The following is a 25,255-nucleotide window of genomic DNA, read 5'->3' as shown; positions in this document are numbered from 1 at the left end:
GTGAGCGTGAAAGGGGGTTCGCCTGGGCAGGAGGGGTTGGGCTCCCTCCTGCCCGATCTTGTAGGGGGTGGGGTCACGTGGCCAATCGTGTCGGGGAATGTTGGGCTGTCGCCAGGGCAAGAGGGCTTGGGCTCCCTCATGCCTTGATCGTGTCGGGGAACATCGGGCTGTCGCTGGGGCAAGAGGGCTTGGGCTCCCTCATGCCCTGATCGTGTCGGGGAACGTCGGGCTATCGCCGGGGCAAGAGGGCTTGGGCTCTCTCCTGGCCCAATCGTTGTAGGGGGGTAGATTCTGTAACCGGTATTGTTTTTGACAGACACCGGTTACAGAATCCAGCTTTTATGCGAAGGTCTGGCTCCTCCTTCGCCTAAAAGCCCTTGTTTTGGGCATTTGGGACTTAGGCTTTTTGGGGGTTGATTATATGGTGTAAGTTTAGACATAGTGGTGGTATGGACTTTTAAACAGCTGAACATAGAGGCAGGCCATTATCAAATAAAAACCTCCTTTTGGACATTTTTTTTGATAATGGACATTTTCCCTGCTTCTACTTTCAACGTTTAAGGCCTTAGGCCAAAAGGAGACTTAGACTTTTTTTTTATTATGCCCCTCCACGTGTACATGAAAAATGAATGGAAGAAATTGGGGGCGGTATTGGGGGGGTGGAGCTAGGTGGGATTGGGGCGGTGCTGGGGCGGGACTGACAATTAATAGATGTCCCCTTTTGTTGAAAAAAATTAATGGTCGCGCTATTCATACCCCCCCTCCCTTTTACAAAACCGTAGCGTGGTTTTTAGCCCTGGCCATTGCGGTAACAGCTCCAATACTCATAGGATTTCTGAGCGTCGGTGCCCTTATCACTGTGGGACCTCTGAAGTGATGTAAGAGGGGGATCCGATGCTGGCGTGAGCAGCAGGTTGGAGTTTCTGTCCATACCTCTATGGTATAGTGGGGGGAAGTAAAGGCATGCACGTGGTAGGGGGAGGAATTGGAAGGAGCAGGGAACAGAGAGGAGGAGAGATTTCAGCACCATCACCAAGGCGGCCACAGGGCAGACTGTCTACCGCGACCCCCCTTTACTATGCCACTGCTCTCAAGTCTGGCTTTGCCTTTCTATAACAACTCTTTAGAAAGGGGATCACACTCCCTATACAGAATCAATTATCAAAAATTTAGTGTGAAAACAGTAAAGATATTATAGCAATACCTTTCCTGCCAAAGAAACACCACATAAATTGGAAAATATTACTCAAACCAGCCTCAAAGGCTCAATAAGCATAGAAGACAGCCCTAGCTGTCTAGAGAAACTATGCTATACTGGAGCTCAGAATCATATCATTAGCTGTTATTACTAAGAAAAAGAGCACTTAAAAAACAAGAAAATATCTCAAAGTGCTAAAAAAAAAATATGGTACTATAGAAAATCAGTATAATATTGTAATCACAGCTATAGTCTCTTGTTAATAATATTGCTTTCTTTAATTTATTTTAAATATTATTGTGAAGTGCTCAAACCAAGTAACCCAAAATATAGTGAAGTCACTACAATGAGGTTAACAAGGGGACCATCATCGCCTTCACCTGTCCCCTGCCCTCCCTACGTGACCACGAACTAATACAGATCAACTAGATGTACTTATCTGAATAGGGGGGTAGTTGGTTTCGTTAATTCTCATTGGTGACTGTATACCAATAAAATTCATGTGCTCCGTTAAAATCCTAGAACTGTTCGTTCATTTTTCCAATCCCGTCCCCCCGACTCGAGTTTCACCTCTTCATCAGGGAGGGACACTGCCGAAAAATCAAACCACGATCAAAAATCACAACTCAAACCTTTTAAAACATAGTGTGAAAAAATTAAATTAGATTATACTTATAAGTGCTGAGTATTATCAGGGAAATCCCAGTGTATTAACTTAATCTTGATTTTAAAGCTCTTAAAATTCCTATATTACCTGGTGAAGGCTCACTGAGATCAGGCTCACTCAAAGCAAACGGGCCAACTGAATCTATCTGCTCAGCTTGTGAATTTTATAAGGGGGAGTAACCGGAAGATCCAGCCCAACCAACGACCGGAAATAAACACTGAATTCAATTGAATTCACTAAACGAAAGGTAATACTTTTAAACGGCTAGCCAATCTATGTCTAAATTTAAACCCTTTGGCGCCAGGGTCTGCCAATTATATATGAAGCGTTGCTTTGGATATGTCGCCCTCGGTATTGTGTGTTTGGATCAATACCGTGTACTTCAGATCTTCTAATGAGTGTGACTGCTCCAGCCAATGGGAAACCAGAGGGGCGGAGATTCGATTTGTCCTGATGTTGCTTAAGTGTTCTATGATCCGAGTTTTGATCATTCGGATCGTTTGCCCTATGTATATTTTTCTGCATGGGCACTGTATATAATAAATCACCCCTCTGGATTCGCAATTGGTTCCTGTATTCAAAATGAAATGACGTCCCCCAGTGCACGGTATTTCCACAAAAGTAGCCTCCAATATATAACGGCAGACCCTGCATTTGCCGCAGGGCTTATGGGAAGGCTTAGACACCGATCTTTGGTTATGCAAATTATGTTTTAACTGTTCGCCCAAATTCTTTGCTCTTGAAAAGACAAATTTGGGCAACTTTTGTAATATTGGATAATACTGTAGTATTGCCCAGTGCTTCAAAATAATATGTTTTATGGCGTTACTATGATTGGTGTACGGCAATTTTATTGGTATACAGTCACCAATGAGAATTAACGAAACCAACTACCCCCCTATTCAGATAAGTACATCTAGTTGATCTGTATTAGTTCGTGGTCACGTAGGGAGGGCAGGGGACAGGTGAAGGCGATGATGGTCCCCTTGTTAACCTCATTGTAGTGACTTCACTATATTTTGGGTTACTTGGTCTGAGCACTTCACAATAATATTTAAAATAAATTAAAGAAAGCAATATTATTAACAAGAGACTATAGCTGTGATTACAATATTATACAGTTATTTCTGTCACAGAAGATTAAGATTTATCTCCCTATTAAGTAAGAACTATAAAAAACCAAACATTTCCTATTTATGTGGTGTTTCTGCAGCAAGAAAGGTACTGCCATAATATCTTTACTGTTTTCAAACTAAATTTGTGATAATTGCCTTTCAATGTCCTTGCAGCATCTCCCTTTATTTCCATGTCCCTATTGCCCATTATGTCTCCTTTGTTTCTGTATATCTCACTATGGGCTAGATTCACTAAGCAAACCGATCATGTACCGATCAGTTTGCGAGCCCTTTACGACCAGATTTCCCTCCTGCACTATTCACTAACGCCTGTAGTGATCTGATCCCGATTGTCCCATGCAAATTAGTAAAACCCCATGCAAAATAGCCAAGTGATTGATTCACTAACAATTGCTTGGCTATTTTGAATAGGGTTTTAATATTGGCAAATCCGACTGCTGCAGACCTGTTGGTAACTGAGTTACCGTCAGGTCTGCAGATATTTTGACAGGCCTGCCTGTCTTTTTTATTCATTTTTTTCCATGGCACAGATATTTTGCCAATCAGGGACTTCCCTAGATTCCTCTCTAAGGAAGTCCCTGATTGGCTGAGGTGCCCCAGGCCCCTACAAAGGGAGGAGCCTGAGGCGCCTCAGCCAATCGGGGCCTTAGGCCTCTCCCTGTGCATTTGATGATGCGCTGGGGTGGGGCCTAAGGCCGCTATTGGGCGGTGGCAGCCTAGGGAGCAGGAGCAGAAAGACTTTACTCCTGCTCTCAAAGATCATAGTAGGAGCAGGAGGGTCTGGGCACTCCTCCTGCTCCCGAAGATGGGGGCGATCCTTGACAGAAGGAGCAGGAGGGACCGGGCACCCCTCCTGCTCCCAAAGATGGCCATCATTGTCAGAAGAAGCAGGATGGACCGAACACCCCTCCTGCTCCCAACTATTAAAAAGGTACCGGGGTGGGTGGGCCGGGCCCAACCTCCTGGGCCGACCAGGGGTGGGCCAGAGGGTGGGAGACTGAGAACCCCTCTTGCTCCCAACTTTTTAGTGCCAGGGAGGTCGTCCTGGGAGGGCCGTGCCATGAGGGGGGACGAGGACCGTGCCGTGCCAGTCGTGGGGAGGGAGGGAGGGAGGAAGGGAGAAATCTGAGCAGGGCAGGCAGGAGAGATCGGGGCCTGCTGGGGGTGTAGGGCAGCGCCGGTTTGTCGGGCCAGTGCCCGATCTCTCTTCCCTGCTCTCTGCCACTGTTCCCCGCAGTGCAGGCCCACTTTAAAATCATGGGCTTGCACTGCAGCAGAGAGCAAGAGAGTCTGGGAGCAGGCAAGAGAGATCTGGGCTGGGCTGAGCCCTGACAGCAGTGACAGGAGGCTGCTTCTCTTGTCACTACTGTCAGGGTGTGCGCATGAGCAGGGATCGCTCTGGCCATGAGTAGGGGGGCGTGTTAACGACCATCCCCATTTGCATGCAGGCCTATACTGAATTGGTCAGCCGGCATGCAAACAGAAATGGATCGCACGCGGTTTAGAGGTTTAGTGAATCCTGCCCTATCTTTCCCTCTCCCTCCCTCTGCAGTATGTTCAGTATTTCACACAAGAAAGGCTCAAGGATGGAGGCAGCAAACTACAGACTAGTGAGTCTCACATCAATAGTGAGCAAACTAATGGAAACTCTAATCAAACGCCAATTGGATACGATCCTGAACGAGGAGAATCTACGGGATCCCCGTCAACATGGATTTACTAAGGGGAGATCCTGCCAATCCAACCTGATCAGCTTCTTTGACTGGGTAACGGGGAAGCTGGATGTTGTGGAGTCCCTGGACATCATATACCTGGACTTTAGCAAAGCATTCGATAGCGTTGCAGGTTGCTGAGCAAGATGAGTTCTATAGGATTGGGTGACACATTGACGAAATGGGTTGGGAACTGGCTTGGAGGTAGGCTTCAGAGGGTAGTGGTGAATGGCACCCCCTCCAAAATGACGGAGGTGATCAGTGGAGTGCCGCAGGGCTCGGTCTTGGACCCGATCCTATTCAACATCTTTATAAGAGACTTGGCAGAAGGGCTCCGAGGTAAAATAACATTATTCGCCGATGACGCCAAACTAAGCAATTCAATGCCCAACAACATGATGCATGACCTACTCCTACTGGAGCACTGGTCTAGGACCTGGCAACTGAGCTTCAATGCCAAAAAATGCAAAGTCATGCACCTGGGCAGCCAAAATCCATGCAAGACTTATACCCTTAATGGCGAGATCCTATCAAGAACTGTAGCAGAACGAGACTTAGGGGTGATCGTCAGTGAGGACATGAAGGCTGCCAATCAAGTAGAGCAAGCTTCATCCAAGGCAAGACAAATCATAGGTTGCATACGCAGGGGTTTCGTCAGCCATAAGCCTGAAGTCATTATGCCATTGTATAGATCCATGGTGAAGCCCCACCTGGACTACTGTGTGCAATTCTGAAGGCCGCATTATCGCAAGGATGTGCTGAGATTGAGTCGGTCCAAAGAATGGCCACCCGGATGGTCTCGGGACTCAAGGATCTCCCGTACGAGGAACGGCTAGATAAATTACAGCTATATTCACTCGAGGAACACAGAGAGAGGGGATACATGATCGAGACGTTCAAGTATCTCAAGGCGGAAGAAGATATCTTCTTTTTCAAGGGTCCCACAGCAACAAGAGGGCATCCGTGGAAAATCAGGGGCGGGAAATTGCACAGTGACACCAGGAAATTCTTTTTCACTGAAAGGGTGGTTGATCGCTGGAATAGTCTTCCACTTCAGGTGATTGAGGTCTGTAGCGTGCCTGATTTTAAGGCCAAATGGGATCGACACGTGGGATCTATTCACAGAGTAAAGGTAGGGGAGGGTCATTAGGGTGGGCAGACTAGATGGGCCGTGGCCCTTATCTGCCGTCTATTTCTATGTTTCTATGTTTACTTCCTTTATATCTGTTTAGTACAGCATCTCTCTTTCTCTTCAGCTCCCCTCTCTCACTACACACACCCCCACCCCTAAAACACTTGGGCCTAGATTCACTAAGGGTACGGAACAGAATTTGTTTTGCATTCAGGTTTGCCTGAGAATTCATAATAAACTGGTTCCTAGAGTACAACCAACAATACAAAACCCCAAAGTTTCTCCTACTAGCCTGGTCTGTCAAAAACCCCGAGTGCTCAGTCCATGTCCTAGTTTCAAACAACAAACAAAACATGAATCAAAACATCACTATCATACAGTTCTTTAGCAGGAAAAAAGAAGTTCCAGCTCAGACAGTGAGAACTCTCCCTCCTCTCAAGGCAACAAGGAGAGCGAGGTTGGTGGATCTGCCAATTTGGCACTTTGCCAGAACAAAATGCAACCCTCAAAATCCCTCCACAAAGATGGTGGACAAATCCAGCCCCCAACTTTCAGTGTCTCCTTAGATTCAATAAAGCAAAATAAACTTCCCAGATAAAGATAGTCTTACCCCTGTTTAACTGTAGCAGAGCTCTTGCCTGCAGCGGCAGCCATCTTAAAAGAGAGAGAGAAAAAAAACCTCCAGAAAAAAAAACTCACTGGCAGGTTTCAAGGGATAAACTTTCCCCTTCCAAAAGTCCCCACAAGTTCTTAAACATCCCCAGCAGAACTCACAGTCATACATTTCCTTAGAGACAAGCAGTTACCCCAGCAAACCAACAGCAAAACTCTTGCAAAAAAAAACCAAACCTTGGCAAAAGGCAACAGTCAGTTCAACTCACTTCCATTTCCTCTGAAAGTGGTAACTCATGCAGGGCTCTCATTCCATAGCTTCTGGCACATTATCCTCTAGAAGTTCCTCTCCTGCCTCGGGTACATGCATTTCCATGTTTTCTGGGAACATGCAGAGGCTCCTCCAGCCTAGGAGCTTCTCTGGGCTGCCTCTTTGACTGTGGCTTCTATGCATCTAAATGATGCAGAGCCATGCCCAGCCCTGCGCGGGGGATGGTCACTCCCCAGCTCTGACTGCCTCTTACCCTGTTTTGCTAGCAATTTAAAAATGGATGCCCTTAGAGAGGCATAACCCTGTTTCCCCTGACTGTGCTTTGTGGAATGTAGTGCAGGCAGTAATTGGTGACTTGAGTTAGAAACATAGAAACATAGAAATTGACGGCAGAAAAGGGCCACAGCCCATCGAGTCTGCTCATACCAATGACCTACTCCCTGACTTTTACTGCCCTATAGATCCCACTGAATATCCCATTTTCTCTTAAAATCTGATACGCTGTTGGCCTCAATCACCTGCTGCACAGTTTGGCGGCGTCGGCAAATAGTGATACTTTTCCTCTAAGCCCTTGGGTCAAATCTCCTATGAATAAATTGAATAGAATCGGCCCTAAGACGGAGCCCTGAGGTACTCCACTCGTCACTGCTGATGTTTTGGAGGGGGTACCATTTACCATCACCTTTTGAAGCCTACCATCTAGCCAATCCCTTACCCATGTAGTGAATGTATCCCCTAATCCCATCGATTTTAGTTTGTTCAACAGCCTGCGGTGTGGGACGCTATCAAAAGCTTTGCTGAAGTCCAAATATATCACATCCAGGGACTCCCCGGCATCTAGATGAATGGTCACCCAGTCAAAGAAGTCAATCAGATTAGATTGGCAGGACCTTCCCCTGGTAAATCCGTGTTGGTGTGGATCACGTAAATTTTCCTCGTCTAGAATTTTGTCGAGTTTCTGTTTGATCAGTGTTTCCATGAGTTTGCATACTATGGATGTAAGACTCACCGGTCTGTAATTTTCTGTCTCTGTTCTGCAGCCCTTTTTGTGGAGTGGAATTACGTTAGCTGTTTTCCAGTCTAGGGGTACTTTTCCCGTGTGCAAAGAAAGATTGAAGAGCATGGACAGTGGTTCAGCCAGAACTTCACTCAGCTCCCTGAGTACCCTGGGGTGTAGATTGTCAGGTCCCATGGCTTTGTCTACTTTGAGTCTTGAAAGTTCATGGTAGACGCCACTGGATGTAAACTCGTAATCATGAAACAAGTCATTTTGGCTGTCTCTTATCTGTAGTTGTGGACCAGCTCCCGGTGCTTCACAGGTGAATACTGAGCAGAAGTATTCATTTAGCAGTTCTGCCTTGGTATTATCAGATTCTGCGTAGTTTCCGTCTGATTGCCTAAGGCGTTCTATCCCATCTTTGTTTCTCTTCCTGTCGCTAATGTACCTGAAGAAGGATTTGTCCCCTTTTTTAATATTCCGTGCTAGATCTTCCTCTGTTCGAAGTTTGGCTTCCTTGACTGCCTTTTTGACAGCCTTAGATCTGGCCAGATAGTCTTCTTTTGCCTCCCTTTTCCCAAGATGTTTGTAAGTGATAAATGCTTCTTTTTTCTTTTTAATGAGGTCCGAAATTTCCTAGCTGAACCATTGTGGTTTTTTGTTTCTCTGGCGTTTGCTTACTGTATTTATGTAGCAGCTAGATGCTTCGTTCAGGATGGATTTTAGATTTGACCACATAGTTTCTGGATTGTCAGTTTCTGCATGGTTTTGCAGCTCCTGATGGACAGAGTCTCTCATGTGGTCGAAATCTGCACCCCTAAAGTTGAGGACCCTCGTTGCTGTGTTTGATTTAGAGAAGCCTTTCCTGAGGTTGAGCCATACCATGTTGTGGTCACTGGAGGCCAGCGTGTCTCCCACCGATACTTCCGAGACACTGTCTCCATTTGTGAGTACCAGGTCCAGTATTGCCTTTTCCCTGGTGGGCTCTAATACCATTTGTTTGAGTTGTGCACCCTTAATGGAGGTTAGTATTCTTCTGCTACCACTTGTAGTCGCGGTGAGGGTGTTCCAGTCTGCATCTGGCATGTTGAAGTCCCCTAACAGTACTGTGTCACCACGCAAAGTGATGTTCTCTATGGCTTCAATCAATTCCTTGTCTTTGTCTTCCTGTTGTCTCGGAGGCCTGTATATCACACCGAGGTAAAGGCATTTTTCTTTCCCTCTGGCCAGGTTTACCCAAAGTGATTCCCCTGTGTATCTAACCTCTGTGATCCTGGTAGTTTTGATATTATCCTTAGTGTATAGTGCTACCCCCCCCCCCTCCTAATTTGCCCTCTCTGTCTCGACAAAGTAGATTGTAGCCCGGTATAACCATATCCCATCCATGTGAGTCTGTGAACCAGGTCTTGGATATCGCTACTATGTCAAGGTCAGCATTCCTTATCTCTGTTTCTAGTTCCAGGATCTTGTTGCCCAAGCTGTGTGCATTAACATACATTGCTCTCCAAATTTGTGATGAGATGCCTATCCCTGTTAGTGTGACTCCTGTTTTTTGTGTATACTATGGGCACTTATCTTAGGCTCAGAAGTGTGGGTTTTACTTGTTTCCTCAGGGTGGATCCTTGCTGCTCTGGTATGTATGTGTGAACCCTCCCCCAACTTACCTAGTTTAAAGCCTTCCGAAGTAGGCGTGCTAGTCGATGTCCAAAAACTTTCTTGCCTCTCTTTGTTAAGTGTAGTCCGTCAGGTCCCTGTAGTCCTTGTACGCCTCTCCGTGGTCTAGGAATCCAAAGTTCATCTCTAAACACCATTCGCGAAGCTACTTGTTGGTCCGATGGATACGCTCTTCTCTGTCTCTGCCTTTGTCTCTTACTGGGAGAATGGATGAGAAGACCACCTGTGCCCCTGTCTGTTTCAGCTTTCTTCCCAGGGCCTCGAAGTCTTCAGGGATGCTGTCTGATGTGTTTCTGGCAGTATCGTTGGTACCTACATGAATGAGAAACATAGGGAAATGGTCAGTAGGTTTCAGAAGTTTGTCTATACTGGTGGTGATGTCTCGGATCCTGGCTCCAGGGAGACAGCAGATCTCCCTCGCCTGCAAATCTGGTCTGCAAATTGGTCCTTCGGTGCCTCGTAGCATGGAGTCTCCGATGACCACCACTCTACGCTCCTTCCGAGGGGGGGGGGTCGACCAGCGAGAGCTATAGTCGATGTTCTGTGTTCGGAATCCTCCTGAGCCCCCTCTGTTTCATCCTCGACAGTTCCTTCTTGAAGGACATGAAATCTGTTCTTCAGGGAAAGTTGTGGGGTTGGTGTAGAACTGCCCTGTTTGAGAAAAAGAGAATGTGGGTGGGTTTCTTTGCTTGCCAGTAGAAGAGGTTACCAACTGCCAGGGACCGGCATCTCCAATTATTTCCTGTATTCCGATCGTTGAATTTAGAGCTGTAGGTTTGGGAGTGCCAAGGATGGTCTTGTCGAGGCTTCGTTCTGTGATATGAGACAGTTCCTGGATGGCATCGTCGATGAAGGCCTCATCCTCCCTGATGCTCCTCAGGCGTTTCACCTCCTCCCTGAGGCTCCGCAGTTCCTGCATAATCTCCTCGTCCGCTTCTACCTGTCTCATCTCCTCTGTCTGCGTAGAGACCGAAGCATACTGTGGGAGGGGGGTGGCCTCTGAGACATCTGTTCCCCGCTCAGTGGCACTCTCTGCCTTCTGTGTAGAGTCCTTGGCCATCCCCCGGGTCTCTCCAGATGCTGGAGTGTTGAAATTGATAGTAGTCTTGGTGCTCCTAGTTCTCCCTGCCATTTCAAAAATGAAAAGAAAAAAGAAAAATAAATAAATAAAGGAATGTGAGTCAAGGAAAGAGTGTGTTTGCCTGAGTGCTTGCTTGCGTGTAATAAAGGGGAATATCTGCTTTCGTGTGTGGGAAGAGAGGGGTGTTTCTGGCTCAAAAATGGAAGGGCTCTGTTTAGAGAGGAGTGTGTCTGGATGAATGTGGAAGTTCTGTTGGGGCTCAGCCTGATCTCTAAATTCCTGATTCTGCCCTACAGAGATACATTGATCATCCCTAACTAGTTAAACAGGGTTGTTTCTGTGTTACCTAACTGGAACAAGGCTGGTACGGGAGTCGGGCTTGTGACAATATATATATACACACACATACGTATATACACACATATATGTAAATGTTACACAATATGTAGTTACAAATTGATATATTTCTAAAATGGAGGCATAACCATGGGTGAACTTGGTCCCATCCATTTTTTGCCCAGGCCTACCCAGCACTAGAATTGAGCATACACAAGGATAGCTGCCACAGACAATCAAGCATGGTTGAAAGGAGTTCTGGGGACTTTTGTATCTCTTCAGCTTGGGGATTCCTGATAGCAAAGGTATTTACATTTTAAGCTGAGGTAGGGAGACCAGGGAAGCAGGAAGTGGGGGTAGGCAGGAGGCAGAGGAAAATATATCATGCCCACCCATTTTGCCCATTGGCTCACCCAAAATTTGCAATCTGGTTTCACCACTGCTCTAATCTAAAATAATGGCTGGCCCTAAACCACTTAGCATTGACAATTAGTAAATAAACTGCTTGGAGTTTCCCTTTGTGACTTTCTCTGAGTTGGCATATTGTCATCAGATGCTAAGAGCATAATTTGAAGGAAAACAGGGATCAAGTTCCAATCAGGATGTTTTTTCTTTTTATCTGTATATGGGATAGTCAGAAGAGGAACAAGATTTGTGTGCATAGGAAAGAGAATATAAACTGTACAATTAAAGATATTTATATACACCAAAATACTGATTCCCATTCCTATTTATATGCAGCTCAATATAAACTCCAAAAGTATTTTTTCTTGGATTTTATTTGCAACTTCATTTTGGCAAATAGGTACATCATGAGCTTTAGTTCATTTAACAACTGTGACAAAATTGTTCACAAAGTGCATCTCATTAGGTTAAATAATGGACATTTATGTCCTTTAAAAATCAATACAACTATTATTTGAGGAAGGCAATTTTCTGACCCATTTATCTCTCAGTCTGGATAAAATTGTCCAGCAGGTCCCATAGCACTTGCACTTTTAGTTGGATGAAGGGAAAGAACCAACCAGGGTGTTTGAAGATTACTCCTTAATTACTAAAATATTTAGAGAATCATCATTAAGAAATTACAATTTCATGCAACATATATGCATACATGCATTGACACACATATGCACCAGGTAACCTTTGTAGCCTGCCTGTAAAAAATTGTTTCTCTTGCTGTTTTGGAAAGGAAAACTTAAAATTTGAATATCTAGTTGTCTTCTAAAGTGTTAATCAGTAGGAAACTGTGATCAGTGGAGCTGTTCATTTTTACGTCACTCTGGTACAGGGGGTTAGTGAAGTGATTGTAGTGCCTAGGGACTGAAGGTACCATTCTACTCCAGGCAGGTATTATACCGAAATGTCTACACTACTTCTCTGCAGCATCTTGCAAAGTGAGCAAGAGCGGACAAGCAACAGGGACTGCTACAATGGAAAATCTTTTGGAAGAAGATTCTAGCTATAATGTGTGATCTCAGGTAAAGCAAACTTCTCTGCCATCTGATTAAAGCAATTTTTCAAAGCCAGATCTAATGGCAAACTCTAAGGGGAAGGAAGAGCATTAGCTAAAATGTTGTTTTCTGTCACTTTTTTTTCCAGTAAACAAAATATATACTAAATGTGGCTATTCTTAAAAGAATGAAGAGGTTGACACCTAATTTTAAAGTACCCTCACAACAGGATCTGTAAATGATAAGATTTGAATCTTATATTATAGTGATGAAGTTTTGACTGCACACTAAGGTGTTTTAAAATTCATCCTTGACAAAAGCTTCAAGCTGGTGATGTAATATGATGTTTTAGAGGTCAATATGAATACTGACTGAGAGAAAACACTTTGTTGCTGTTTAGTTCTTATTAGTTATGATCTTTATAAAGAAGCAGCAAAATGAGATACAGAATATGAAGAATATTAATATGAACATCCTTAATTTTTATGTTTTCTGTTAATAAACATGAGAATCTGAGGCCTTTTTAAAAATCCAGTTCTGATTGCCAGAAGGGTTTAGTTCAAAGCTACAACTCTTCAATTATTATAACTGCTTAGATGTCTATACTGTATATATAATGTGAGTAAATTAATATCAAATGCCCTTTCTTAAGATGAATATTTTTGCAGGCTACATTATCATATATTTGTACAGTGATGGCTTTTTGTAAGTGATCTATTTCATATTTCAACAGAGTTCATAGAAGACTAACTAATTGAATGTTTGGATGCCACTCAGTTCACTATCAGGGCCTTAAATGGGTAATATATACAATTTCACAGTGTATGTCAGCTTGTGTCAGGGTCGCTTTTAATTTTAATATGAAAATAATGCAAACTGAATTATTGGAGTCTAGTAAAATCTATGTAGCCCATATAATGACACTAGTAAATACTGTATTTCAGAGAAGCATAATAACACCTTCAAACAAGGCACTAATTAATAAGCAGGTAGCACATCTACACATAGGTCACACACTTCCCTCAATAAATCTATCAAAATATAATGTAAGCAGGATGTCAGATTGTTTGAAAACTAGGCCTGTTTTAATATCATCAGATTTCCTTTTACTTTAGTGTTTCTCAAGATGTCTGATTTTGGTTTGTGTGGAATGATCTAATTTCCTTATTTCATAAATAATGTGACTTAGCTAATAAATTTGAGCTTACACATATTTATAAGTGGATCGGTTTTTAATTGTAGAGAATATGCCTCTATTCTCCACTTAAAGTGTCCTTGTTGGGATCTCAGGAGTTTCACAATGCTTATGGTAAAAAAAAAACAATAACCCTGCTTTAATTACTTAAAGCAGGTATTTTGGGGTGTTTTTTTTTAACTAGGGTAGAACTATAACTGTTGTAGCTGTGACTGAAATAATGTATAGGGTAGAATAAACACTATGTATATTCAACTATTTAAAATAATGACTTGAAGTTATTAAAAGTTTTGAATACATAGGAGGTGCTGAAAAGTTTTCAGCCCAACCAACCAACTTCCTAAATTCTGAGCATTATTTTGCCACTGCAGCTGAAAAGAGTGTTATCTTATTTCATTAAGTACCAATTAGCAGAAACAAAATTCAATGTTTTGACATTGTTCCAGATCATTGATTGAACTATATCCATGTCATTCTCTTCTTGGTTGGACTGAGAACTTTTCAGCACTCCTCATATTTCTTGATCATTCAACTGACAGGGATTCTCATAGTCAGTGCAATTTGTAATATATGTGGGACTGCAAAATATTGAATGGTGAATCTTAGTGAAAATTTTAAAAAGTAAAAGCATGGATATTTGTATTAGACTAAACTATAATGAACAACTCATTTAAATGCCTGCTTTCTTGTATCCTGAATATCACTCTATTGGTTAATTTTCTTTGGCACCGAAATAAATGAATATTTCAAACTTAGGTATGAGTCTTATGCAAGTTCACTAGCTATATCATTTCATCATATATTTACTCAGTCACTCACTTTGACTCGGCATCATTGTGCAATTATTCCACTATATTTATGCACAAAACCTCAGTTTTACCTCAGATTTACCTGAGAAAGGTAAATCTGATAAATCCAGTTGCCTTTTGCCTTTTTTTATTTCTTGCTTCTTTGTATATAAAATAACATAAGTTTATAAAGTAATTTATTTTAAAAGATCATAAAATGGCATTATGTTAAACAGAAAATACAGTCAGAATGAAAGAAAAAACAATGTTATTCCTCTAATAGCAGTCCTGTTTTGTTTATTGACTTCTGAAACTTCTAAAATGCTAAGACTTTATTTTTTGTAGTCTAACTCAATCCAGGGACAAGCATTTTTATCTGTAAATTAAAGCAATTACACTTTGGATATTATATTATGTGTGCGGTGGTCTCCAGATAGTCATCCATCACCCTCAATCGAGCTGTCAGAGTAGGCAGATTTGTTTCTAGGAGGCAGTCTTCCAGCTGGGGACAATAAGAGAACATCATCATTAATTAGAGTGTGACCCTGGGGCTGTGCACGACTGAACCCAGGAAACACTCTAAGCCATGGAACAGCATTTCCACTGTGCCAGACCTGCCTCTCAGGGCATTCATTTGCCCTCTAGAGCCTGCAAAAAGAGCTGGTCACCTTTGTGTGACTCGTTTGCCTATTATCCTATCCTATGATTCGATTTTCAGCAAATTGGCTCTTGAAATATCTGACCAGCTATGGCATCTTCATTTTCATTATTTTCTTCTCTCCAGAAGTATTGGAAAATATTTATATCCAGAATATTTAACTCATTTTATCAAAAGAACTGAATATGCATCATCTTAAAAGTTATAGGCCCAAGATTTCTTGAAAGTTGATCATAATTGAGTGAAAACTGAATGCTAGAATAGGATGGAGATAAACTAAATTGTTTTGTTTTGTTTTTTTGCCTGAAAGTATTATAGAAATGTTTCTCTTTATATCATTATGTCAGAATATGCTAAATGAAACATTCTTTAAATTCTTAGCAATAGAGACAACATACAAGATTTCTGAAACTTCAATATTGGTTAAAAACATGGATAAAAACAATTTTTAAAAAACACTACAGTTCCTTTCTTGTTTATAAGAAAAAGTAAAAAACTTATTTATTTGTACACAAAAAAATCATTCATTGATCAGATAATCTAAAAGTACTTCAAACATAGATAAATACCTCTGTGTTGTTTGTGAACTAAGTTATTATCATACTTAAAATGTATATTGAGTAATTAACTTCAGGCAGAATTTTGTAACTTAGTAAGTTGCCTGTTTCCATAGACCCCATTTTTAGTTAAAAATCATAAAAATTTGTTGTAGGATTTTAGTGATATGTTTACAGAGGTGAATACTAAGATTAATACCTTTATAAAGAAAGAGTGTGATTAATTATGATGACATGGTTCATAATCATTCTGGACTATTCTGTATTAATGCATCTAGTGTGGTTTATAGCAATCTAAAGCTGGTTTTTACTGTTGATTAATTTTCAAATAAAGACTCACTGGTGTGTTTCTTTCATAGATCCAATTTGTAATTGAGACTAATTATTACAGTGGAATGTGAAGAAGCAGCTGCTCATTAATTAGTTTCTAATTAAAACTACTTACCATCGTTCAGTGACCAAGGAGAAAAAAAAATCATTAGTTGGTGCAACTGTACACTTCAGATCCACATTCTTTGCTTTAGATCTATTGACTTCTGAAAGCACTCCAAATTTCAGCAACATACAACAGATGTGTATCTAGAATTCAATATATAGGTTCTAAAATTGAATTAGATTCAGAAAATGAATATTAAATTAACAGACATCATTTAGAGGAGTTATCTGACATCACAATTTGAGCTATTTAAAACAAGGTCTACCACGACGTGTTTTGTTCTACATATTTTGCCCCCCCCCCCTTTTTTTTTTCTTTTTGTTGTTGTTCCGAATATGCATGCCTGACGATGCCGTCATCACCAGTCTCACAGAACCTTACATGAAGCAATCATTTTTGTTTTCCCATTGTAGAAAACAATTACAGTGTGCAATGTGTTATTTTTTCTTTAAGAAAAAAAAAGTTTAAGATCAATGTAAATAAATTAAATATGGTATTCTGCTTCACCCTATAAGGATCTAGGAACCTGTGGTTACCAATCAATTGGTACAATAGAGCAGAGCAAGGCTACAGTAGCGACTAGATCAGAAGCCTCTCCTCTCCTGATACCTGGGAATCTCTGTACCATGTCATACCCTCAGTTTGGATATCCATATGCCTCTGCACCCCAGGTAAGTCTGTACTGACCAGTAGGACTCCTTGATTGAAATTAATCTGTATTGATTGCTTCCTTTCGGTGCTTCAGCTGCAGGGTTCCCTAGAACGTGGGAAAGGGTGGAACTGATTTAAGCTCTCTCGGCGTGTTTTAAGATATTCCTGAATAAATAAGGTTGCAATCGTGTATTTAAATGTAAATGACAGGACTACAAAGTAGTTGGGGAGTGCGTTATGAGAGTGATGAGAAAAATAACATGAGCATTAAAAATTTTTTTTAGCATAATAGCATAGAACAGAAACAAATGTACAAAATATGTGAACATAGGAGCTTGTTAAAAGCAGAAGATGCAATCATCACAAGAGGCTATGGATCAAAAGATACAAGTTTAGAAAGGAGATTCAGAGCTTTTTAATGCAATGACTGAGAATACTGTACATCCATTTAACACTGTGATATAAAGAGGCACTTACTGTCTTTTTATGCTACCAGCCAAAGTATCCCTGGACGCCCCCTCCCATCCCATTTCAGACGCGTAAACTGCCCTGTTTTTCTTGTAGTTAGGACTTTAGTTTTCAAGTCGATGGCATTGAAGTCAATTTAAAAATGCTAGATGCGTTTTGTCTATTGTTATTTTGTTTAGCTTTTTTTTTTCTTGTCCTCAATAGCCCTGTCTTTTCTCTAGTTCCTGATGACCACCAATTCCTTGACTGCTTGTTGTGAGTCGAGTAGCAAGACTCTGGCAGACTCAGGAACAGCAGCCTCTGCACAGACCCCAGTCTATTGTCCTGTATATGAAAGCAGGCTCTTAGCTACAGCTCGGCATGAGCTCAGTTCGGCTGCTGCCTTAGGAGTCTATGGAAATCCCTACAGCAGCTCCCAGGGCTATGGAAACTATGTTACCTATGGTACCGATACTTCTACATTCTATTCTTTGGTAAGCGATCTTTAACATCGACTTTCTATTATATGAAACTAATCACAAATTTGAGATAAACATGAAAGCAAATCCTCAGGCTGCTATCTTGGAAGACTTAAGGACGTCATATTTTATTGCAAGTATTTTGTCTATCAGTAAAATAAAATAAATGTGTGTAACGTCTGAAAAACTTTACTATGAACAAGTACATCATGAACCTGAATGTCAGAAACTTATAAGTTCAGCCATGTCAGTCAACATACTAACCCCTTCTTCTAGGAAACCGCGCTGAATGGCCCCCCGCTGCTCCCGACTCTCATAGAGTTCCTATGAGCGTCGGGAGCAGCGGGGGCCATTCAGCGCGGCTCCCCGCGCTAGAAACTGCTATAGCGCAATTTCCTAGAAGAGGGAGTAAGTGTGAAAGATGACCTTAGCAAAAAAGAAAACTTGTTCAAAACGAGCCGTTTTTATATGATCTTTCTTTCTTAAAGTGCCAACGGAAATATTTTCTCTACTGAAATTCAGGAATTGATACATGAAACTTTTTTACTTTGTTAATTCGATTTATAACTGAGATTGCCTAGAAAAGATAATTTTAAAATTAATTTGTTTAAAGCTACTTTCAGTAGTTCTAAATATCTGAACACATTTAACCTGTTTTTGTGTTCATAACGTTATCTATAAAACAAATTCGCTTTATTTGATATTTATTTATTTTTACGTAGTGCCTACAAGTCACCAAAAAGTAATAAAGATTATTTATTCAGATACCTGCATTTCCACAGTGTTAAATACGTTGCATATTTTAAACTCATCGGACACACTTAGAAAAATGCATTTAGAGGACTTATTGCTTGCAGTAGCTTTTCTGTTTGATGGGTAAATAGCAAGTCTGCAATAAAAATCGTGTTGTTACATTGTCCTTCTTTTGTAAATTTAAATTAAATTAAACAATATCTTGATCTTAATATTACAGAATACATTCGAATCTAAAGATGGCACTGGATCTACACACGCGGGCATCACTCAGGCGGCTACTGCCTATTATCCCTATGATCATACACTAAGCCAATATGAATATGACAGGTATGGGACATATGCAAAATAACCATACATTGAACAATGCTATTCTAAAATAGTTATTTAAACATTCTAAACAGGCTGGACAGATATAGATAAATAAACTAGAGGAAACGTGCTCGGCCTTCCTTCATGGCTTGGTGTTTGACATGTAATTTAACTCTCACTGATTTGGTGCAGAATTGAGTGGAATCTTGAGCAGTATGGAAATTAGTGTGTGTGTGTGTGTGGGGGGGGGTATTGAAAAAATAAGATCTCCTTATTAAAATGCCATCATGGTGATCGGTACCAGCAGCAAGCACCACCCCCGCCACAACAGATCACCTGTAATCTGGAACTAACTCTTCTTGGAACCTTGTTAACAGGCATTAACACAGATAATGTGGCTAATTTATCATTCTGGCATGACATTACTATCGGCACCCTAGCTAAATAATGCTGCACTGCTCAGGAAATTTTAGTGCCAAATGAATTTATCAGTATGTTTAAATTGATGAGGTGAAGTGCATTCAAGCATTGCTTTAAAATGATAGGGTCCAAGGTCAACATTGAATAGTTCTTTTTTTTTACTTCATGAGTCAGATGTACTAAACCTTATTCCAATAGTAACAAAATAGGAACAACCCTTTTTGTACACCAATCCCAAAATGAGGGGGGAGGGGGGAGAGAAAGAGAGATAATTTTAGGAGATAAGGAAGAGGATGTACAGGAAGACAACAGAACTGCCCTAATGTAGAACTTCAGATTACGAAATAGTTTTTAACCCAGAGCTTCATTCACTGAAGCCTTTTCCCCCACCTTAAAGACAGTCTGCTGCTTCGAAACTACCCTAGATTTGTAATGTTAAATAGATGCTTCCTTTCTGCTGATATTTTTTTTAATGTACTGTTTATTTGTTTTTATTTTTATTTTTATTCTGTATCCCTTAATTGCTTGCCTTGCTTTCTTGGTACAGTGAAGACACCGCAAGCATCTGCAAATAGCAACGTCTATTTTCCCTCAAAATCTGCGCACATATCTGCCCTAAATTGAAGAACTCATCAATAGCTATAAAAATAAGTTTTATAACCATGGAATATTATCCCCTGTACTTTTTGTGAATTTATACTTTATTAATATTGCATTTTGGAGAATTTATATTAGTACAAAATAATTAGGAAAAAAATCTTTTCTAAATGACTTTCAATAATATTTTTTGCTCCCACCTGCTAACTTTAAACTTGTGCAAAAGTTTTTTGCCTATGATGCTTTGGTGGAACAGTGTGGATACACCTTTCCGTTTGTCTGATGCTTTTCTTTCACATAAGTAATAAGCTAGCTTTCTTGTCTTGTGTGGTGCTTTTGTTTTGGAGTGATATTTTTGAATCTTTGTTTCAATAATATTCACCATAGTGCAACTAGTTTTTCACACATCTATTGATTGGCCCATATTTCCATTGATTAAATATATCAACTCCTAATTCTTTGACTAGGACTTCTGAATTGTGTCTTGGTATCACATAATTAGATTTTAAACATGCATGAGAAAAAAAAATCCCTATTTAAGAGACTTATTTTTGTTGTTTTTTTTGTTTTTTAACTTTTATTCTATATCCCTTAATTGCTTGCCTTGCTTTCTTGGTACAAAATATCTCCTTGGCACAAAATATCTCCTGCATCTTTATTGACTGTATTCTGAAAACTTGACTAGCTCTGGGGTCACCAGAACAGGTATGGGAAGCTCAGTCAATGGGGTGTAAAAGTTTGCTAAATTGTCAGTTCTGCATTTCTATTTTGAAAAAAATTAGGGGTTTTGTTCATAAATCTGGGTCAGATTATGTACAGGAGCAAAAATAGTGCAAGTCTCTATAAATGTTAAGAAAATTGCCACAATATATTATTAATTCTTGGGATTACATATAATATATGTTTGTTTTTTTACTTATAATTGTTTTCCACCTTCAACCATTTAGAGTCAACATTCTTTGAACTTATGTTTGTGTTGGTCCTTGCTGTGTTTTCAGTTTAGCGCATTTCATAGTAATCGACATACAGGATTTTTTTTTCTCTCTCTCTCTCTCTTCTCTTAAGATATGGAACTATAGATGGAGGAACGCGCAGAAAAAATGCCACTCGTGAAACCACTAGTACTTTGAAAGCTTGGCTACAGGAGCATAGGAAGAATCCCTACCCCACCAAGGGTGAAAAGATAATGCTGGCCATCATTACCAAGATGACCCTGACCCAGGTCTCTACTTGGTTTGCTAATGCAAGAAGGAGGCTCAAGAAAGAGAATAAGATGACGTGGCCTCCAAGAAACAAGTGTTCAGATGAGAAGAAACCTTATGAACAACAAGAGGATGACTCTCAGGAGGACAGTCTAAAAAATGAGAAAAATACTAATGGTTGGATTTATTTATTTATTTGTGTATGGATGCAAAATAATTAAATTTAATAGAACCGATGTCAGTTAACTTCTAAAGTCCAGATTGTAGGCTTTACAACTTCTTGTTATGTATACTCGTATGTCCTCAAATTGTTCTTCATGTCATCATATGAACTTTTGAAAGTTAAACTCCTAAGTTCAAACAATTTTTATTGATGCAAACAGCAACAAATACAACATTAAAACTTGTATAACAATGATGATGCATCAAATCTAATATATGATGAACAATATTACATACAACACATCACTCTAATTCAACCAACCTGAATAAGCAGTAGAATGGGCTGGGCCACCAACGCTATGGTCTTGCCAATTTTTGACCCATATGGCACTGGCAACTAGGAAGTATGGATAAAAAGTAATATTTTTAATGTGCACCCCCTCCCCCCCCCAAAAAAAAAAAAAAACCAAAACACATAGGAGTCAGCTCTTTGGGAGTAGTGGGTTTTGAGTTCACCCATTGTCCAGGAAGGGGTAACCTGTATTATGTTTGCTCCATAATCATTTTGAAAAGTGAGCATTTATTTCCCCAGTCAAAAAAAAATATTCTGCTACTCTTTATCCAAAGGAAAATGACTCTTTTCCTCAAAGTGTACAAGTGCAGAATGCCAGAAAAGCATATCTAACTACTAGAGAATTTGAAAATAAAGACCCTGTAATTCGAGAATGTATTTGTAGCATTGTACACAGTAAACAATCTCAGAGGGGGGTTTTCTTCTTTGAAGATCATATTTTGAGCAGCATTTTAGGTAAAGCATGATTTTGAATCATTTTAACAAAGAAGGTGAATTTAGAGTACTTTCAATTTATATCATTCTGCTTAATTTGCTGTCCATTTTCACTTAGCAGAGGAAAATCCAAGCACAGAAGACAAAGAGTTGGAGCTGAGTGACTTAGATGAGTTTGACACCATTGAGTCGGAAAGCTCAGAGTCTGACCTGAAAGATTCTTTCCACCGCCAGCACTTAGAGGACAGTCAGCTACGGGCAGCAGAGTGTGGTAACAATGCTGTCTTGAAGATGCACATTACAAACACCACAGTGGATCAGGACCCTGACAGAGTTAAAAACTGTCTCAAGAGCGTAGTGGAGGAGTGTGAGCAAGACGTAATCACTGCAAGACAAAGAAGTTGTGTGTCTAAATTCTGCTTTCAGCAGCAAAACCAATTGGTACAGGAAACTAAACCCAGAATCTGGTCTTTGGCTCAAACTGCCACTTCTTTGACACAACCCGAGTATCCATCTTGCATGCTAAAACGCCCGGGGATCTCCTCTTCTTCAACTGTTTCCACTCCGGTTAGTGTCATAGACAGACGCCAAGACTCCCCCGTAACCAGCTTGAGGAACTGGGTGGATGGAGTTTTTCACGACCCTTTATTCAGACACAGTACTTTGAACCAAGCACTGAGCAACACCACAGTTTCTTGGGTAAACACTAAAGGAGCCGTCCTTGAAACAGGATCCTTAGGACGCTCCATTGGAAATAGTAGGAATATGATAAAAGGAAAACTGACAAATTTACCTCATCATAATACTAGTAAAGAAATTTTTGCATTTCCAAAATCGGGGAGCAAAAGTTCTGTTCCTAATAACCCTTTTAATGAACTTTATAAAACAAAATGTATGGGACCCACTGGAATGTACTAAAAGGGTTTCATCGAACTATAAAGACCAATTATTTTAAAAGTGGATTTCAAACTCCATTGAGCTAATTTGCCCCGACTCATTTGAAACTTTCACTGGACTGCAACTAAAGAGATCAGTTTTCTGAGAACTTGTTCAATAAGCACGCTTTACATAGCAAGAGTAATTAAAGTTTACATGCTAAAGTTTATAAATGCAAACTTTCAGTTCAATGTTTTCCTTTTAAAGGCATGTTATGATGACTTTGTTATGATTTAAATATCATTGATTCACAAAGAGCACTTCTAGGATTTTTCACTATTATGCAAATGGAATTTGGACAAAATAATGTCAGTGTACACGCCAATAAATGGTATGTTTCAGAGGTAAAACGACTGTTGTTTGCTTGCACTATAATATCACATAGAACTGTATAAAAACATGAAATTAGCATGTTTGTTTTAAGGGATAAAGGAACACTGAAGGTTGCTGGAATTAAACGTTTGTCAAGGACAGATTTATCCATGCCACACAATACACTTATTAATGAACAGGTATTAATGATTATTGCTAAATTTTGCTATTGTTTACAATCGAATGAAAGGACAATTCCCAATGAAAAGTAAAAAAACAAGTGACAGTTTCAAATCCTGCAAGAAGTCAAACCACCGTCTCATTTTTTCAAAATAAAAAGAGAGAGAATGCTAAAACAATATTTAATTTTTTTAAAAAAGACAATAACATTCTAGATTGCTAAGCAAATAACATATATTCGTCTCAGAAAAGGGAATTCCACTCTACGAGGGGCTGCTGTAAAGTTCTCAGCCCAACCTACAAAGTTGCAGTTTCCATCAAGAGCTACACATACGTGAACTTTTCAGCGGCACCTCCTATATATAATAAAATTGAATTTTTTTCCAAGTGTAGAAAATAATTGATTCACTCCCTAAACTTGCTATTTTGGTAAGGATCTGAGTTTACATCCTTTCTGGTTGTGCATTAATATTTCAACGTCTCAGGATAGTTGCCTTACAGGGTTTGGCATTATAATGGGAGTGCAGTCATGAGTATTTTTGATAAATGTGACTGAAGATGACCAAAGGAGTTCATCAGTTTATCATGATGAACAAGCATTTTGAGCAGTTCCTTCGCTACTATTTTTTTGTAGATTTGTTTATTTTACAGGAGAAATTGGTTTAATAAAAGGATGATCCTTAGGTTCACAGAAGATATCTTGTTTGCATCTGTGAGGTTAAAGTCTTTAGTGCCTCACTCTAAATAGTACCTCAGGCCCCAAATGTATCAAGTTAAATCATTAATTATAACAACTTTAATCATCTGTCTCCCAAAGTATAGCAGAAGACGTAAGTAACTTTTAATGGAAAATAGGAGGTAGCATTCAAAACATAACAAAAAAGGGACCAGCAAACTAGGTAGCTCTTGTTACGAACCATTAAATTATGGGTTTTATATGCCTACCAGTAGATCAAAGCCCTCTCTAAAAGTATGTGTAATTGCAGTCATATTTGCTGTCATTGTATTGACTTTTCACTCTCAGGGATGATGTTATGGTGATCAGTGAAGCTCTCTGCTGATCTGACTGTCAAAAGACTGAGACAGGTGCTCCCAGCCTGGAAAACGTGTATCAGCCAAGATAATTTGAAGTGAAATTTTCATTTTGACAGTAAACCCCTCAATTTCTAAAGGATCTGCACCCTGTGATCTCCGTGGCAGGGAAAGGCTTTACTGAAAGACATGTCTTAGACTGAAAAGGGCAAAAGAACTCGAATTAGTTGTAATGGATAAAAGGGCAAAAAGAAAGAGTCAAGGGTACTTGACAGTAAATAGCGAACTAATTCTCTAGGGAGAATTGTTCCTGTTTGAAGCTGCATAGACTAGCAAGAATGTTAATATTGCTGGGCAATCAGCAGTCACAGTTTTTAAAGGGAGCTTTTACACAATTCCAATCATTTGTAAACAAAATACCATATAAAGGAAACAGAAAGTTTATTAGCAAATCACCATTTGAAGTCAATGAAACAGTAAAATACATAATCATTTAAAGAAACAGCACTGTTCTGTGTCCCTTAATAATCTGTTCATATGCAGTATATATTACAATTTTTGGATTTTGGAGTACGGAATGCTTCCCTAAGTTGGGAAGGGGGCTGGGGGACAAACGCATTATCTCTTGTATGTCTAAATTGAGATTATGGGCTCCTTTTATGAAGTTGCGTTAGCGGTTTAACGTGCGTAATAACGTATGCTAAACTGCCGGCCGCGCTAGATGCTAATGCCAGCATTGAGCTGGCGTTAGTTCTAGCCAAGTAGCGCGAGTTTAGCATGCGCTAAAACCACTAATGCGGCTTCGTAAAAGGAGCCCTATGTTTTTAAGAAATGTCTCATAGTCACAATAAAATCTCAAATTCTAATAAAATCTGTTTTAAATGTATTATAACCTTATCTCAACAAAAAGAATGTTATAAGCGATTTCTCTTGACCCAAACCTAAAGATCAGTTTGTTTTTTTATAAAACAAAGTGGTCTCAAATGTTTTTTAGAGTCTTTATTTTGAGTATATTTATATATTTAAAAAGCCTGTCAGATAAAATTCACTATCAAAATATAACAGAAATGGACACAAATTA

General features: G+C 40.1%; 1 protein-coding gene across 3 annotated transcripts in view; it reads left to right on the top strand.

Moving 5' to 3' along the window:
• The window catches only part of IRX4 (iroquois homeobox 4), a 99,728-nt gene extending 76,761 nt beyond the window's left edge, over positions 1-22,967 (top strand). Inside the window, exons 2-6 of one of the 3 annotated variants that reach the window (XM_033934260.1) lie at positions 16,420-16,575; positions 17,245-17,496; positions 18,455-18,564; positions 20,629-20,942; positions 21,836-22,967. In XM_033934260.1, coding sequence (XP_033790151.1) covers positions 16,531-16,575; positions 17,245-17,496; positions 18,455-18,564; positions 20,629-20,942; positions 21,836-22,632 — 1,518 coding nt within the window. In that variant the 5' untranslated portion in view covers positions 16,420-16,530 and the 3' untranslated portion in view covers positions 22,633-22,967. Of the gene's footprint in view, positions 1-16,247; positions 16,576-17,244; positions 17,497-18,454; positions 18,565-20,628; positions 20,943-21,832 lie in introns of those variants that run through there. The other 2 variants (XM_033934258.1, XM_033934259.1) reach the window with 2 other exon arrangements.
• The last annotated feature ends 2,288 nt before the right edge of the window (positions 22,968-25,255 follow it).

This window comes from Geotrypetes seraphini, chromosome 2 (assembly GCF_902459505.1).
Source record: "Geotrypetes seraphini chromosome 2, aGeoSer1.1, whole genome shotgun sequence".
Classification (NCBI taxonomy): Eukaryota; Metazoa; Chordata; class Amphibia; order Gymnophiona; family Dermophiidae; genus Geotrypetes; species Geotrypetes seraphini.
This window is presented reverse-complemented; position numbering and strand designations above follow the sequence as displayed.